Source organism: Emys orbicularis, chromosome 10 (genome assembly GCF_028017835.1).
Source record: "Emys orbicularis isolate rEmyOrb1 chromosome 10, rEmyOrb1.hap1, whole genome shotgun sequence".
In the NCBI taxonomy this organism is placed as follows: Eukaryota; Metazoa; Chordata; order Testudines; family Emydidae; genus Emys; species Emys orbicularis.
Window position 1 is genome coordinate 72,856,482 of NC_088692.1, and position 17,925 is coordinate 72,874,406.

The 17,925-nt window shown below is 45.7% G+C and overlaps 1 protein-coding gene across 1 annotated transcript in view; it reads right to left on the minus strand.

Annotated features, from left to right (window-relative positions):
• BNC1 (basonuclin zinc finger protein 1) overlaps positions 1 to 3,067 on the minus strand; it is a 93,616-nt gene extending 90,549 nt beyond the window's left edge. Inside the window, 2 exon segments of the mRNA XM_065412383.1 lie at positions 2,907 to 2,929; positions 2,932 to 3,067. Coding sequence (XP_065268455.1) covers positions 2,907 to 2,929; positions 2,932 to 3,067 — 159 coding nt within the window.
• Between the last annotated feature and the right edge of the window lie 14,858 nt (positions 3,068 to 17,925).

Below are 17,925 nucleotides of genomic sequence, written 5' to 3' on the forward strand. Positions count from 1 at the left end.
ATGTACTTTTAAAACAGGATTTTTTGTAGGCATTATACAAACATGGTAGTAAATTTCCAAGCAGCCATCAGCCATGACAAGAGCATAGATGTTTGGCCTTCACAGGAAACTGCAAGTGACTCAACCAAACTTACATTGTACATAGTTAAACCCTAGCCTCCTTCCCCAATTGCAGATACTTGTCTAAGAGTCTGATTCTCTGCAGACTGCCAAAGAAGCAATCTTTTGGGGTTTTGACTCTGAACAATGATGTTTTGTGGCCATCCTCCTGTGGTTTGCTACGTTTGCTCTGTAGGGCCAGATCCTGATATTGGCTAAACAGGCCTAAATCCAGACTAACTTCATTGATTTAAAATTAGTTACTCTGAATTTAGACCCAATGATTCAAGATCAGAATGCGGCCCTAATACTTCAACCCTCTACCAGACCTTGGTCCTGTCTCAGTCTGATTGGAGAACTAAAGTAGCATCCCTAAAACTCAAGCACATTTGGATTTTTTGGTTTTGACATCCCCTATTAGAATTATTAAAAAAAAAAATCAAACTGTTTTATAATGACAGCAATTTAAAAAAAGGAGGAAAACACAAAAATAGTGATAACAAATATAAACCCAGAGAGTTATAAAAATACCTTGAAAATACAATAAAAGATCCGGAGGATGGAAGTTAAACAAATAAATGAAATAAAAAACTTTGCCTAATTCAAAACTGCCCTTCAAAGCCGTTACACAGCAATCGGAGAAGTGATCAACAGATGCAAACATCAAATGAAATACTGCAATTAGGACAACCCATTCCACAGATAAGCTTCTCAGTCTTTTTGAAGCCTAACACGTGCTGATTTGGCTGTAAGAAGAGTTACAGCAAGGTTTCAAGGAGAAAATACATTAGGACATAAAGCAAAAAGGATAAAAGCACATTTCCATATCTATGTCCACTTGCTTTAGAGAGGCCTTTCATGTTTTTAGTTTGTAGACTTTTGTACATGAAAAGGTCATATTCATCCATGAGTAATAAATATAATCAGAAAGTCTGTTAGCAAGTGAGAGATCATCCTGGTGCCAGACTCCCTGTAATTGCAGGGGACACTCCCAGCAAGGCGAGATGGAATGTTTTAATACAGTAATTAACTCATAACACGTAGACCTTTGCTGTGACAATGACTTCTTAGAATTTGAGTGTCCAAGGCTAACCTGAGGATATAGCTGGAATAGCAGCCAGTCACTAAAGTGATGTGGAGGATCACTGTGGATTATTACTACTGGCAAATTTATAGCAATTAATGTTGAAATTTTAAAGCATTGTAAGGATTTTTAAACTCTTCTTAATTCATGCACTAGAAAAGTTCCATTTGTCTGTTTCTGAGTGTTCTGAATCTGTTAACAATTAGCCATTATCTAACCACATCATGAGTGTCTAAACATCAGAGGCCAAATCATGCCCTCCTGCAATAAAACCCAAAGAGTAGAAAATTCAATGATCCTGAGGTCAAACAGATTCCACCAAACTACCCTGTGAGGGCCCTGGGGTTGGGAATCTGCCCCTTTAATATTTGTATTGTCCAAGGGTAATATTCCCCCATCTGCCTGTGAATTCTTTAAGGAGCTAAATCCAAATGTGCCCCTCTCCCTCAAGACCCTAGTGCAAGATGATTCTGGGACAGAGAACACAGTTCCACAGTCTAAATAAAGCATATTACCTTTGCCACACAACACAAATGTGGCCTCTTAGAGTAGTATGTGACCATAGTCCTTGAGGTGGTCGGCACACCAGCGATCTCATTCACAGATTCCTCCCCATCCCCTTTGTTTGTACCATAGTGGGAGGGGAACCAGCCCCCCCCCCCCCACACACACACACAGTGGTTTGGAGAAGCTCCAAGAGGAGAGCTTTGTAGTCTGCATCCCCCCCCCCCCCCCAATATGTTTGCAGCTTGTTTATGTATTTTCCCTTTAGTTTTCATTCTTTCCTACCATCGATAATGGCAAGCTATTGAAGTCTCATGGAAGCGCCCTTTGCTCAGAGCGCGATCTGCTACACCACGCCTGACCTCTGCCTATCGGACAACACATTCAGTTTAAAACACCGAGTAGCCAAGAGAGAGTCCTCCGGAGGCCGGTCGCAGCAGCAGCAGAAGCCAAAGGCTGTCTGCAGCCTGAACTGTTATGTTTCGGCTTGTGCCTCCTACGCCCTGGGGAGCAGCTGAGCGCTGTGACTGCAGCCCGTGCTTTCACCTCCTGCTCCCTGAAACTTCCTCATTGGGCTCTGCAGCCTCTCCCCCTGGAGAGCAGCGGGGATTGGGACATCCACCCGTCCAGGCTTCCTTGCGGAGCTCTGCAGGAAGTTCCTGGCAGGGTCCTAGCCTCGGCCGGACCATGCTGCAATGTGTCTGAGCGTGCCCCATTGAGTCCCCGGCTGGGCTGCATTTCCCACGAGGGGGCAGCTGGGACCGGGCCGTGCAGCCGGCTTGTCTCCCCAGCACGTTGCAATCAGACACCAGCTGGGGCGGGGCCGGGAGGCGCTTCCGAGGGCTCCCTGGCTGCAGCCCCCTGCGCGTCTGCTCAGAAGGGGGGTCGATAGCGGTGGCTCTCGGGCCCCGCTCACCCCAGGCTGAAGCGGCTGGCAAAGCTCTCCAGTCCCCCTGACACCCCGCGTCTCCCCCGGCCCACAGCCAGGGGCCGCCCTGAGCCCGCCTTGGGCTGTGCGCCAGGGAGAGACGGGGGTAACCTTACACCTTCCCCTGCCTAGCTCTGTAAGCAACTGGGTTCGAGCCCAGCCCTCCCCCGCTCCGGTGCCCACACGTCTGCCGGTCCCCACGTGCGGAGTCACCCAGCTGGTCCCGCAGCCGGAGCGCGGGGGCTGCGGCTGAGAGAGCCGCCTGCGTGAACCGGTCCGGAAAGTACTTACCGCCTCCATCTCCAGCGGGCCCCGGGGGGACCCAGCGCGGTGCTGAGCCGAGCCTGGCTCAGAGTCCAGCAGCCACCCCCCGTTGTTGCGGGAGAGGAGGGAGAGCGAGCGGCCCCGCCGTTTAATGGCTCTGCCCGGTCAGCGGGGAGGGGGTGACACATGCTGATTGTCACCTGCCCCGCATGTCCCCCGGCGCGGGGGCGAACCTGCCCAGCCACACCTGGGAGCGCTGCGTGGGGGCTGCCGCTTCCCGGGGCGGGGGGGAGCAGCTAAGCGCCAGGCTCACACGCGGTCGGAGCGCGGGCAACTGGCCCAGGCTTCAGTCCCAGCCTGGCCAAGTGCCCCTCCTGGGCAGGGAGGGTCCCGAACTGGGGGTGAGTGTGAGGCATCCTCCCGCGGCTGGGGGAGGAAGGATTAGCTGGGTGGGCTCAAGGAGACCGACGACTGTTTAGCAGCCTCGCTCTCTTAGGGAGCAGGCCGGGGCTTCTCCCTGCACTAAACTGCTCTGGCCCCAACTGCTAGCTTCATCTTCAGCTGTCCTCACCCAGAGAGTGCCAAGGACCTGCTGGTGCTGTGCCACGTGAACCAAAAGGCGAAGACAGGTGGCTGCTGGGGCACCCAACTGCAGTGGCCACATTTGGAAAGTTGGGCTCTGCTCTTGGCTGGAAGGATTTTACAATTTAATCTCCAGGCTCAAGGCAGCCCACAAAGTTCTTCAGCATGGCCCTCAATTCTGCTAAGGAGCTGGACTATCTGCTGGGCTCTTAAATGGTGGCATAGTCTCCTCTCCATCCCCTTATCCCCGGTTATGGAGACTGCGCCTCTCAGGATCAGGCCCCCAATGCCCATTTTATAAGTTATGGTGTAGAGACCCATCTATGCACCTATGCCGTTAACTTCATCCTCTGTATCTGGTTAGAAGTTTCCATCTGAAGCACAGAGCCTAATTCTGTTTTGGAGGCCATCTGTCACTGCTAGTAGCAAATATCCCCAATAGCTGGAGGTGGGATACTAGATGGGGAGGACTCTGAGTTACAGTGAATTCTTTCCCAAGTGTGTGGCTGGTGGGCCTTGCTGACACACTCAGGGTCTAACTGAATGCCATACTTGCAGTCAGGAAGGAATTTTCCCCCAGGTCAGATTGGTAGACGCCATGGAGGTTTTTTGTTTTATTATTTTTGGTTTGGTTTGGTTTTGCCTTCCTCTGGGGCACTTGCTGATTTAAACTAGAATAAATGGTGGATTTTCTGGAACTTGAAGTCTCTACATTATGCTTTGAGGACTTCAATAACTCAGCCAGAGATTATGGGCCTATTACAGTACAGGTCTGTCACATCTTAGGCTCATTTAACATGCGCGATTTCAGCTTTACGCGGTCGGCAAAAACAAAAACAAAAAAAAAGAGAAAAATAACAATTTAAATACTGTTTCTGTAGTGCGGGCGAATCCACCCACCATTACACTCAATGTAATTTTGACTATATGCGATTTTCGCTTTAGGCGCTGACTGTGGAACGTAACCCCAACGTAAGATGAGACAGACCTGTAGTGGGTGGGTGAGGTTCTGTGGCCTACAATGTGCAGGAGGTCAGATTAGATGATCATGATGGTCTCTTATGGCTTAAAGTCTATGACTCTTATCAATATAAATCAGAAGGAATTCTATTTAAATAAATAGAATTACACCAGTATAAAACTAGTGAAAGTGAGAGGAGAATCTGGCCCACAGAGTTTTCACTTTGTCTTTGGGTCTTCCACAGCTATGCAAGGGCCCCAGGATTTAGTCCTATGTGCTCACAGACTGAAATGTAAACAGCTGAATGATTTATATTTGTTTTCCTGAACAGACATGCATATGTGGAAGTACAGGAGTCTAAGTGTGGAACTTTCAACAAACATCAATGACAAAATTAATATAAATACAGCATGGATATTACATATTCCATGAGGATACCCTATATACTGTATGTGTGGGAACATGGAAAAAAATCTATTAACTTTTTATAGCAGTAATAACTAGTAAAGAGAGTCTCAAGAGATTCTAATGTACTTTTCTGGGAGGTAATCTTGTACAGGTGCAGCACTACCATTTCAGTAATACACAGTTATAACGTAAATAGGTTGTAATTTATATGGAACAAGTGTACTGTACATCACAGAGATGATATTTTACTCAACTGCTGACAAATATGATTAAGTACTCTTGCTAGGTCCAAAACTGCAAATGTTTACACGAGTAACTTTATTCATTCTGTGGTCCCATTGACTTTCCAATGGGAATATTCAAGTACGTAAAGTTAATCACATGAAGGAGTGTCTGCAACATCAGAGTATTAATCACACACAAACTAATATTCAGATAATGAATTAACTAAGCAATAAACTAAAAGCAGGTAAACTCAGAGTAATATATGGCTGTTGCTTTAAAAATATCACTGCAGTTTCTTTAGCTATTAGACTTTTTTCTGGTTTGTGCCTTTTTTATTTGCCACATATTTCTCCCAGAGCTACTACAATGAATATAGTTTAGAAAAAAAACTAATGTGTTAAGAATACTTACACTCAAAGTTTAAAAAAAATACTGGTAAAAAATATCACTGCAATTTACTACTGTAATCTAAATTATTACTAATTATATCTTTCTTTAATAAGAATTTTGAAATTAAACACCACCACAAAGACATTTGATAGGACACATTTTTTATTGACGTTTGTGATAATATCAGCAGGACACTGGAATGAGCTAAGCCATGAAATTTCTTCTGCTTAGAGTCTAGAAAATTAAGTCTTGTACAAATATAGTGCATTTAAGGATTTACAAGGGTAGTGGGAAACTTGTAATCAGTTTAATTTTATTGTATAGAAAAGAACAAAGTTCTTTTGGCACCTATGTATTTTTAAAAGTCTCTACACTAATGATTTGAAAAAATCTAAATACACAGACAAATAATGATTCTGAATTGGATAAATATATGAATGAGAGTTTTAAGAATTTGATTATTGCTTCAATTTTGTAAACAGGAGTTTAAAACCCTTTTGTTTTGTTTTGTAAGGTGAATTGATGCTTATGAAAGTAAAGGGCTGAAAGCACTGGTAGACTAGTAGATCAATGAGTACTAGAGAGAAGCCGTTGAATTCAGCTCCTTCATAAGACTGTGCAGTTCCCATTGAATATGGTCAAAGCACTTGAAACTGAATCAGGATCTCCTTCTTGGCAGCTTGCAGGACTAACCCCAGCCTACCAGGCCAGCCTCTTGAGCACTTTTCAGCGCAGTGAGTTTAAGTTCGTGACCATGACCAGCTGTGTGAGATCTTCCACAAAAGGAAAGTCCACAGCAAAATGAGATGATTTGATATGCTCATTTTGCCCATTTCCATTTGTTTCCTAGAGTGCTGGTTTCTGAGTTCTGGAACAAAGTGGAAAGATTTGGGAGCATGTGTGTGTCCTGCATACTTTTCTACACTTTAAAACATGACCATTTGCAAACAGAGGCCGGGATTCTGCTTTGTGCGGGCATGTGTGACTGGAGCGGCTGAGTCTTCTCACACTTGTGCAGCCTGCGTATGAGCTAGGCACAGTTGCAATCCCTGAACTCAGGGAAGCTTCAAGGATGCCTCTTGCTACTCCTCCAGGGGTGCATGACACCCTAAAAGGGGTAGAGAGAAGGCGGCCAGGGTTCTGTTCCTCCCCACCCAGTGCACTAGCCAACAGAGCCAACCAATCACCTGGAGAAATACTGAGCTGCACCCCCCCTCCCAAAGGGAATATGCAAACCCAAGACCCCAGGGAGATATTCTGGGATCTCTGAAGGATACCTCTTGGTTCCCCCATCCCACCATGCTAAATTCAGACTTGCTGTAAGCAGGCAGAATTTCACTGAATAATTATATTCAGTTTCATTGAATAATAGAATGTCATTGAACCCACAGCATCACACAGGGTCTGTAGTGGGTAGCAACATCTGGCCCATAATTTGTTTGGGCTGCCATATTATTTTGTTAGAAAAACACATTGCTATTAAAGTATTACAAAAAACTGCATATTCAGTAGCAGCTGTGTAAGGAATCCAGAGCCAACCTTGTCCTGTAATAATAACTTTTAATACTTCATAATAAATATTACCTAGAGTACTTAAACAAATTTACTAAATCACCTATATTCAAAACTATTTGGAGTAAAGCAGCTTGGAACAAAAGTGATCGCTTCTGATCTAAGCACTGTGAAATGATCAGAGGATCATACCAGGTGCATATAATTATAGAGCCCCTGCTACCATCATAAAAGAGTCCACTGCGTGAGTCTTCAGTAAAAGAATTTGTGTGTAAAGTTTTAACATACAGCAGTGTGTAAATTCCTTAGAATCAAAAATGGCTTAAAGGAAAATGGCATTTGGGCATAAAAAGCAATTTATCCAGTGCCATGATGACTTAACTCACACATGATCATGTATTCTGCTTTTGGTATTTTAGCTCACCCCGGCCGCCAGCAAATGAGTAAGATACATGTCCATTCACAGAAGGACAGTCTAATCATACTTCTGAAAATGATATGGTGCAGCTTCACTTCTGGCTCTTGTTTCTTCTTGTACCTTTATTACGGGTCTAAACTTGCCAGGTTGTGATGACCCTCAACTGAATTTATGGTTACTCATGCCAGCCTAGCTAAAGGCTTGACTCTGCCACCCTTATTCAAGCTGAGTGGTTCCTCATTCTGAGAGACCTGGAATGTGAGTGGTGGTGGCAGAATCGGGTCCTATGTGTTCAAACTCTCGGTTTGTTACTAAAAGGTTGTCAGGTGGCTCTGGGTGTTCACATAGATAGGTTGTCAGATTATATCATAGAGTATAGGAAAGGGGTAGAAAACAGGGAAAGCACTATTGTAGTTTTTAGCCAAAACTTACCGAAGGTTTAATTGTGTCTTGTAGATATAGCTCTGTGTTGTGGGCAGAGCCCAACTGCACTGCCTCAGAGGGAGCACCAGGAGGCATTCTATGCACCCTCTACTCTTCTATTTATGGAGTAGAGCATGCTACCCCACACATGGCTGGCCTGGATGGTGTGGAGGGGGTCATATGTATGTCTCCCTCCCTTCCCCACTGGAGAGCTATGTGCCTGTGGGAGTAGGGAGAGAGGAATCTGGAATTCTGCCTTCAGCAGGCTATGCAAAAGGTGTAGTAAGACTTCTTAAGGTCACCTCTCTGCCCACCCACAGAAGGGTCCAGCAGAATCTGGCCTTAGTTTGGGAGAGATTCCTGAAGGTTGGTCAATGGTCAGTATAATTCTAATATTTAAAAACTGACAAGAAAGTCTGAGTCACTGTGAAATATTGACTCATCTAATCTTTTCTTACGCAAATCAGGACTTTTCTGCCCCTGCTACAGCCGCAAAGGCAGCATAACTGTGAAACCCTCACAAATTATATGTTCTTCTTTGTCATTATTTTCTTTCACTGTGAGCCTTATTTAATAAAGCGCTTAGCATCTGGGATTACAGACCAGTTTGCTTAATTTCAGATGTAGGGAAGATATTAGAAAGTACTTTAACAGATTAAGAGGAGGAGTACCTAGTAAAGGCATCCTTCAGCCTGATTAAGGATAGACAACATACTTTAGGAGGAGAAAGTCACGCTTCAATACCCTTTTGGAATTCTTTGAAGATAACACTGCCAAGAGAGGGTATACAGTGGACATTATATTGTTAGATTTTCAGAAGCTATTTGACAATGTTTTACACAGGAGATTAATGTTTAAGGAGAAGAGGATCAAGGAGCAGGAGAACATTTGGCTCATTAAATTGAAAAGTAGCTATAAGGCAAGAACAATTAGTAGCTGAAAATGAAAATTTTTATACGCTAGAAAAAATATAACTTGTGAGGCCCCCCCAACATATCTATGCTGAGTTAACTTGTTTAAATAAATTATCTGGATGGAGGTACAGTATTGAAACTGAAATGGTATGATTATTTCTTTGTAGTGCCTAGAAGCCCCAAATGAGATCGTGGCCACAGAGTGTTAGGCACTGTACATTCACATACTTAGGCTACATCTACAGTATTCACTAGGGGTGTGATTACCAGCTTGCATAGACATACTAGCACTAGCTCTTATCAAGTTAGCGTGCTAAAAATTGTAGTGTACCCGGGGTAGCAGAGCCGTGGCAAGCAGCAGCACGGGCTAACCATGCCAGCTACATACTCATAGGGTTTAGGCGAGCTTGTAATCAGCACGGCTAGCTTATGCCACCGTTCTCCACTGCCCATGCTACCCTCGCTACACTACTATTTTTAGTGCTCTAGATTGATGAGAGCTAGCACGCGCGTGTCCATGTGAGCTGGGAGTTACCCCCCAGCTCCAAGTGCAGGAATACCCTAAGAGACTGTCCATGCTCCAAAGAGATTAGCATCTGAATAGACAATACAGACCCAGAGTAGGAGAAAGGAACTATTATTTCCCTCATTTACAAAAGAGTTTCTGAGTAGCAGCCATGTTAGTCTGTATCCACAAAAAGAACAGGAGTACTTGTGGCACCTTAGAGACTAACAAATTTATTGGAGCATAAGCTTATGCTCCTGTTCTTTTTAAAGGAGTTTCTGAGGTGCAGAGAGTAAGTGTCTTGTCCAAAGTTGCACAGAAAAATTGTCAGAGCTAGGAATTGAACCAGCTTTCCTGAGTCTCAGTCCAGTGCCTTAGTCACAAAACCATCCCTCCTCTGAATCACAGATGTTATAGTTTGCGGCTGACATTTCATAGGGAACAACAGAAAATTCTAAGGAACAACAAAGCGGCCCAGTGGTGCTGGAACTAGAGGGTTGGAGGTGCTACTGCACCCCCTGGCTTGAAATAGTAATAACAAACACCAAATGCATGTTTTCCATCATCAGCACCCCCACAATCAAAATTGTTCCAGCACCCCTGGCAAAGCTATGCTCCGAAAGGGAAATATCCCCAATTCAACAGATGTCAAATGTATTTCCATACCGATATTTTGAAACATTTTAACCAGGAAAGAGACCTGGGGTTTATTGTAAAAGGATATCTTGCAGTGTCACCCCAATATGCAGCTTCAGCAAAGTCTTTTGAATACATTGAGTGACTTGTGAGAGCACATTAAAATATGTAGTTAGCTCTCTGTGGGGTTAACAATGTTACAAAAAATGATACAACATTCCTAATTAAATCTAGCTTGAATCATATATGACTAAGTTATAACCTGAAGCCTTGTCTTAAATGTCATGCCTGTTTATGTAACCATTGTACAATGAAAGAACCCAACTGTGCACATCACTTATTTTGTCCCATGATATGCAAATGATAGAACAGCACTGACAAAGTGAGCAAGTGTGGGAACTGATATGTCTACAACTTGGGTCTGAAATATAAAACTATGTAAGATGTGAACATGACAGCACACATATTCCAAGAATTTTGCTGTCCCTACTTGTGCCTAATTCCTAGTGTACTATACTTACAATCTAAACTGGGGATCCCGTTTTCAAAGTGGCTGCTTAAATAAAGTGTACAAATCATGCATTTGTATGCACAAATGGATGTTTTAGGCTCAGACAGGCATGCAAAATGGATCCAAGTGTCTTTTACTGGACACAGTTTAGGTGACTACTTTTGAAAACTGAGGCCAGTGTCTTTGATCTAACCCTGCTCTTGTCCTGTCCTTAAGTATCCCATCCATGAATCCCGCCTGATTGTACTACTCTTCTGAGTCTACACCTTACTCGTGTAATTCAGGTGACTTCAGTGGAGATATTTCTGATTTACAATGGTATAAGTAAGATCTGATTCAGGTCTATTGTGTTCAGAAGTGTTGCCACCCCTTGTCTTCCCCCATATTACTGATAGCTATGCCAGCTATCTGACACTGCTTTATTCAACATCTTTGATAGTTGCTGCTCTGCTACTTGCCCATCTGTAATCTACTGGCTTTGCGTGTGCACACATATGTGAATGAGAATGTGATAGTGTTCTCTAGGGCTGCAGCACAGAAAGGATAGTGAGCTGATACAAGCAGCAGCCAAAGGAGTTTTTCTTTAACTCAAGTAGTAGAGGCCAGTGTTTTGGAGCTGAAGGACAAAGGTTCTAATCTCAGTTATGTGTGTGTGATTTATGTAATAACTGTGTCTGTTTTATGCAAACCAGGGATTTGTTACATGTCAGATGAAGCACCCAAACAAGCACTGTTGTAGCTGACATAGGGGCAACTATAAAGCAGTGAAAACACAGTGGATTACCGTAGTTGGCGCTCCAGAGCAGAGAGGGCTTGGTTCATCACTCATTTATGTTGGTGTAAATCAGGAATAAGTCAAGGGAGTTACACTGGAGTGAGAGAAGAATCAGACCCAGAGATTTAATCCAAACAGTGAAATTTATTCTTTGTGCAAGCTTACTGCGTTAGGGTCTTCTAGGAAGACTTCAATATAGAGTGCAGCTGTGCTTAGGTTAGGAGTGCCACACCTTTTATGTGGGCATAAGTATCTGAGCTAGCAAAGCTGTTCAGTGTGCTGTTATTGCTTGTGCTATGTCCTAGAGGAACATGAGTCAATCAATAATTAAGCCATACAGTATTACTTGTTGACATGGCAACATGTTCACAAAAGTGATGTGAACTTAATGTCCTTCTTTCATGTCTCCTATGCAAGTAAGACTCATATATGGAACAACGTGTACAAATGGAACAGGCTCTACTGGGGAAAAGGACATAATGTAAAAATCAGCCACTTTCTTTTACACACACTGATCATTCAGAAATGTGAGGTGTTCTTAACAACTTTTAGAGAGTTGTTGTTGTAAAAATCTGTTATTGCTAATTCCCTTTTGGAAATTTGAAAGGAGCTTCCCTTTGCATTTTTTTTAATGATTTTTTTAACAGCACTTAAATGAACACCATTCCTTTAGTTTACATCTCGTTTTAGGTACCGGATGATGTCAGGAAGAATCTGCGCAGCACAGAGAATGTTAGCTGACAGTGGTTTATGCTAAGTGTTGACAGTTAGTCCCAGATGTGGAATTGTCATCATCATCAGTAGTCTTTTATGCTGAAGACAACAGATTAAGCAGGAGCATTTCTGGAATTGTAGATTTGCTAAAAGACTCCTCAGTTTCCAAAAGTAGGGCAGGAATAAGAGTTCATTTTTGTTGCTTGCATCTGCAACTCCTGTACGCTCTCTCTGCTTGCCATTTACCCTCTTTTTTTGTTGACTTGTCTTGCATCCAAGTGTTCTACACCAGATTTTATTTTGGCTCACCAAAATGATTCATTTGCCACTGCAACTTCACACGTTACTATCTGTGTCACAGTGGGCGAGGTTCTTTTTTCCAGGGCATCTTTGTATTCCTGCTTCTATCAGTCCCTTGATCTTTTACACATTAAGAGTTTCCAGAATTTTTTTTCTTTGGGAGCCTTTTGTCATCTATGCAAAGGACATGTCCAATCCAGTAAAGCTGTGCTTTTATAAGATTGCTTCAATGCTGTTTGTGCAACCTCTTTGCAGAACTTTTTTATTCATGATTTTATCTTGCCACTTGATATGCATAATAGCTCAAAGGTGCCGTTGATTAATTTTTTTCCAGTGCTTTGATGTGCCAGCACTACCATTTCCATGTTTTCCAGCTGTAGAGTAAATTGGAAATCAGTACAGAATGGTAAAGTTTGTTTTTCATCCTTTGGGTGGTACCATGCTGGTTCCAGACTCAGTGGACCTGATTCTCCTTCTCATTTAAAAGTGTATTAATCAGGAATAAATCCACAGAAGTGAGTGAAGTTACATTAGTTTAAAACTAGTATAAAAGAGATGTAGACCCAGCTTTCCAATCTGCCATACTCAAACCCTGCCTTTTTAAAATTCAAGTAACAATTTTTAATCAGTTAAGTCAGTTTTTGACAAAATTCCTCCCAGGTAGGTAAAATTCATTGCCTCGTAGAGTTCATCACTACTGATTGCTATACTCAGTGTGATGCATTTTCCAAGACGTGGGTTGCTACACTGCCTCAGTTGTCTTCAGATTAATGGTAAAGGTCTATAGATTTTACCTACCTCAGCAGATTTTTCAGTGATAAACTAGAGTTCTAATGGAATGTGTGCAACAAGAGCACTGTCATTGGCAAAAGGAATCTTATAACGGCTTTTTGTGGAGGATTCTGTGGCTTTCAGTCTGCCCAGGTTTGAAACCTTGCCAGAAGTTCAGAATGTGAGAACTCCTGGCATAACACCTCTAATCACACCCTGAGTCATTGATCATCACTGCAAAGAAGAGGCTATAGAAAGGGATTCAGTGCAAAAACACACCCTTTCCCAATTCTATTTCATGTTACAAATAGAACCAATAATGTGTCGCCCATAGTTTATATCCAGTATTCTGTTATGCAGGTGATGGATGATTTATTCAAATACCTCTGTAGATTCAAACTTTTAGGGGAATTTCTAAAATCTTAGGCCCTGACCAGCAAAGCACTTAAGCACATGCATAAATTTAAGCATGGGAATAGTCTCATTGACTACACAGGTGCTTAAGAGCCATAGTTAGGGTGACCAGACAGCAAGTGTGAAAAATCGGGACGGGAGAGGGGGGGTAATAGGTGCCTGTCTAAGGGTATGTCTACACTACGAGGGTAGTTCGATTTCTCTTAAATCGAATTTGTGGAATCGATATTGCAAAGTCGAACGTGTGTGTCCACACTAAGGACAGTAATTCGACTTTGTGAGTCCACACTAACGGGGAAAGCGTCGACATTGGAAGCGGTGCACTGTGGGTAGCTATCCCACAGTTCCCGCAGTCCCCGCTGCCCATTGGAATTCTGGGTCGAGCCGCCAATGCCTTCTGGGTAAAAAAAAAGGGTCGAGGGTGCTTTTGGGTAATTGTCGTCATCCGTCCGTCACTACCGCCCTCCCTCCCTCCCTGAAAGCGCCGGCGGGAAATCAGTTCGCGCACTTTTCCGGTCAGTGACAGCGCGGACGCCACAGCACTGCGAGCATGGATCCCGCTGCGACCATCGCTGCAGTTGTGGCCGTTGTCAACGCCTCGCAGCTTATCATCCACCTTTCCCAGAGGCAGATGCAGATGAACCAGGCGAGGAGGCTACGGCACCGCGGTGAGGGCCTGAAGTCTGAGACTGGCACAGACCTGTCACAAAGCACGGGACCCAGCGCCGAGGACATCACGGTGACAATGGGTCATGTGGATGTTGTGGAACGGCGATTCTGGGCACGGGAAACAAGCACGGACTGGTGGGACCGCATAGTGCTGCAGGTCTGGGATGAATCCCAGTGGCTGCGAAACTTTCGCATGCGGAAGGGGACTTTCCTTGAACTTTGTGAGTTGCTGTCCCCTGCCCTGAAGCGCAATGACACCCGGATGTGAGCAGCCCTGACTGTCCAGAAGCGAGTGGCCATAGCCCTCTGGAAGCTTGCAACGCCAGACAGCTACCGGTCTGTCGCGAACCAGTTTGGCGTGGGCAAATCTACCGTCGTTGTGATGCAAGTAGCCAACGCAATCGTTAAGGTACTGCTCTCAAAGGTAGTGACCCTGGGAAACGTGGAGGTCATCATAGATGGCTTCGCCGCGATGGGATTCCCAAACTGCGGTGGGGCTATAGATGGAACTCACATCCCTATCCTGGGACCGGACCACCAGGCCAGCCAGTACATCAACCGAAAGGGCTACTTTTCAATGGTGCTGCAAGCACTGGTGGACCACAGGGGACGTTTTACCAACATCAACGTCAGATGGCCGGGCAAGGTTCATGACGCTCGCGTCTTCAGGAACTCTGGTCTGTTTAGACGGCTGCAGGAAGGTATTTACTTCCCGGACCACAAAATAAGTCTTGGGGATGTGGAGATGCCTACAGTGATCCTTGGGGACCCAGCGTACCCGCTAATGCCCTGGCTCATGAAGCCCTATACTGGCGCCCTGGACACTGAAAAAGAACTGTTCAACTACCGGCTGAGCAAGTGCAGAATGGTTGTGGAGTGTGCTTTTGGCCGTCTCAAGGGGAGATGGAGAAGCTTACTGACTCGCTGTGATCTCAGCGAAACCAATATCCCCATTGTTATAGCAGCTTGCTGTGTGCTCCACAATCTCTGTGAGAGCAAGGGGGAGACCTTTATGGCGGGGTGGGAGGTTGAGGCAAATAGCCTGGCATCTGATTACGCCCAGCCAGACAGCTGGGCAATTGGAAGAGCCCAGCGGGACGCGCTGTGCATCCGGGAGGCTTTGACAGCTAGGTTCCACAGTGAGCAGGGTAACCAGTGACTTTTAAGTTTCTGTACAGAGAAGCTGAACCTGCCCCCGTTTCTTTACCCAGTTACTGTTGACTATCCTCTCCAGTTACAGACCCCCTCCACCCCCTTCCAAAAAAATAAAATCAGTTTTATTTTGTTAATGAACACCGTTGTCTTTATTACTGTTTTCGCGGGAATGTTTTAAACCTGGGACGCAGACTGTGGTGGGGAGCGGGTGTAGTGTACTGATGCAAATGATCCTTCTAAACTCCAGGAATGACAGGATTCGCAGTGGCGGACTGGTTGTTTCAACGGAGCCTGCCAGCCCTCCGGAGCGGGACTGCGTGTATGTGGGGGCTATGTGACTTTATGGCAGGGGGAGGAGGGTTACAGATCCCCTGCTGCGTGGCTCTGTGATCTAGGACAAGGACCACTGCATAAGATCTGTAACTGCCCTCCCCTGCCACAAAGTCACAGAGCAACCCACCCCCCCACGCACAGAACATGAAAACCACCTCCCAGACTGACCAGGGTAACTACTCACTGCACTGTGTGTGTGCCCTGCTGCTGGACCTGCCCCCGCCTGTGTACCCTGCTAAAGGTGACTGTCCTGTCCAATTACCAAGCCCCTTCCCCCCCTTCAGACAGACTGTCCCACAAAAGAACATGATTGAAACACTAATGAACAGAAACGTGTTTTTTATTAACAACCACACATGAAACTGGGGGGTGAAACTTGGACGGGGGCTTGGGTGAGGTGGGCAGGAAAGGACTTTTCAAATTTTGGGGAATGACAGCCTTCTGGTGCTTGAGCAGTCTGCAGGGGTCGAGTGAGAGTTTTCACGGACTCTGCCGCCCCTCCTTCTTTGGACTTTGGGCGAGGGGGGTATGGGACTTGGTGGCGGGGGAGTGCGGTTGCTGATAGACTGCAGCGGGGCTCTGTCCTCCTGCCTCCGTTCCTGCAGAACATCAACAAGGCGCCGGAGCGTGTCCGTTTGCTCCCTCAGAAGTCCAAGCAGCGTTTGAGTCGCCTGCTGGTCTTCCTGCCGCCACCTCTCCTCACGTTCCATGTGTGTCCGGTGCATTTGGGACAAATTCTCCCTCCACTGGTTCTGCTGTGCTGCCTGGGCTCGGGAGCAGCCCATTAGTTCTGAGAACATGTCCTCTCTCGTCTTCTTCTTCCTCCGCCTAATGTGCGTTAGCCTCTGGGAGTGTGATGCCAGGCTGGGTTGGGAGACAGTCGCAGATGTGGCTGTGAGAATGAGGAAAAGGTAGTGAATTCCTCCGAAACATAAATGTAGTTGTGAACAAAGAACATAGTCTTTCTCTGTGAACAAGACCATGCACCGCACCTATCACATGCGCACTCAGGACAAGGTCGAATTTTCGGACCTCGCCTTCAGTGCCTGGGGTTTTGCAGTGCAGATCTGGGAAGCGTGGCAGGACACCGTAATCTCTGTAGCAGGCAAAGATGGTAAGCCGTAGACTTGTGGCTGCTTAAAACTTTAGTAGTACCACTGGCCTCCTTTCACATTGAAAGCAATGCCAGTCTCTGCTGCCAGCAATCGGCCAAGCATGAACTCTGGCCCTGTCCCACCCCCTCGCGGATGTCCCAGGGAAAGATCCCTGTATGCTGCCCCTCTCCCGCATCCACCGCGTGGCTGCAAACCAGCGGTTACAGTTCTGTAAAGGAACTTGCAAGCAGTCCCAATACTAACAGTCCCCTACCTAATTCAAAGCAGGTCATCATGAGCGACATAACTATCCTGAGGATCTCGGACACCGAGAAGGAAAGGATGTTTCGAGAAAGCCTGCAAAGACCAGGGCCCTATGCTGCCATGCTGTGCAAGGCAATGATACCGGAGTACTTGCTCGTCTCCTGGCGCGGGAATGTCTCCTACTTTGGAGGACCCAGTAAGGCCGCTCTCCCCAGGAACCTGATGAACAGGCTTTCCCATTACCTGCAGGAGAGCTTCGTTGAGATGTCAGTGGAGGACTATTGCTCTATCCCCAGACATATAGACCGGATTTTCATATAGCTGCAGTTGCAGGGACTATAGAGTGGAGCAGCTTGGGCAGCAGAATCATGCACAACCGGACACTGTTTGATTTTTTTAAAATAGTTGGAACTGATTACTTAAGCGCCCAGGGTAAAGAAATCATGAAGCACACATTGTTCTTATTCTTACTATTCCAGTTTTGTAAAAAATAAATGTTTAGGTGTTTAAAGCACTTACTGCTTGATCCTTCCCCTGAATCTGTGTCCGGGTTACATGCTGGGGCGGGTTGGTAGGGGATCTCTGTAAGGGTGATGAAGAGCTCCTGGCTGTCGGGGAAATCAGCTTGGTAAGCGCTGTCGACTGCCTCATCCTCCTCATCTCCTTCCTCATCTTCCCCGTCCGCTAACATGTCCAAGGAACCGGCCGTGGACAATATCCCATCCTCAGAGTCCACGGTCAGTGGTGGGGTAGTGGTGGCGGCCGCACCAAGGATGGAATGCAGTGCCTCGTAGAAACGGGATGTGTGGGGCTGGGATCCGGAGCGTCCGTTTGCCTCTTTGGTCTTCTGGTAGCCTTGTCTCAGCTCCTTGATTTTCACGCGGCACTGCGTTGCATCCCGGCTGTATCCTCTCTCTGCCATGGCTTTAGAGATCTTCTCATAGATCTTTGCGTTCCGTCTTTCGGAGCGCAGCTCGGAAAGCACGGACTCATCGCCCCACACAGTGATGAGATCCAAGACTTCCCGATCAGTCCATGCTGGGGCACTCTTTCTATTCTGGGATTGCACGGC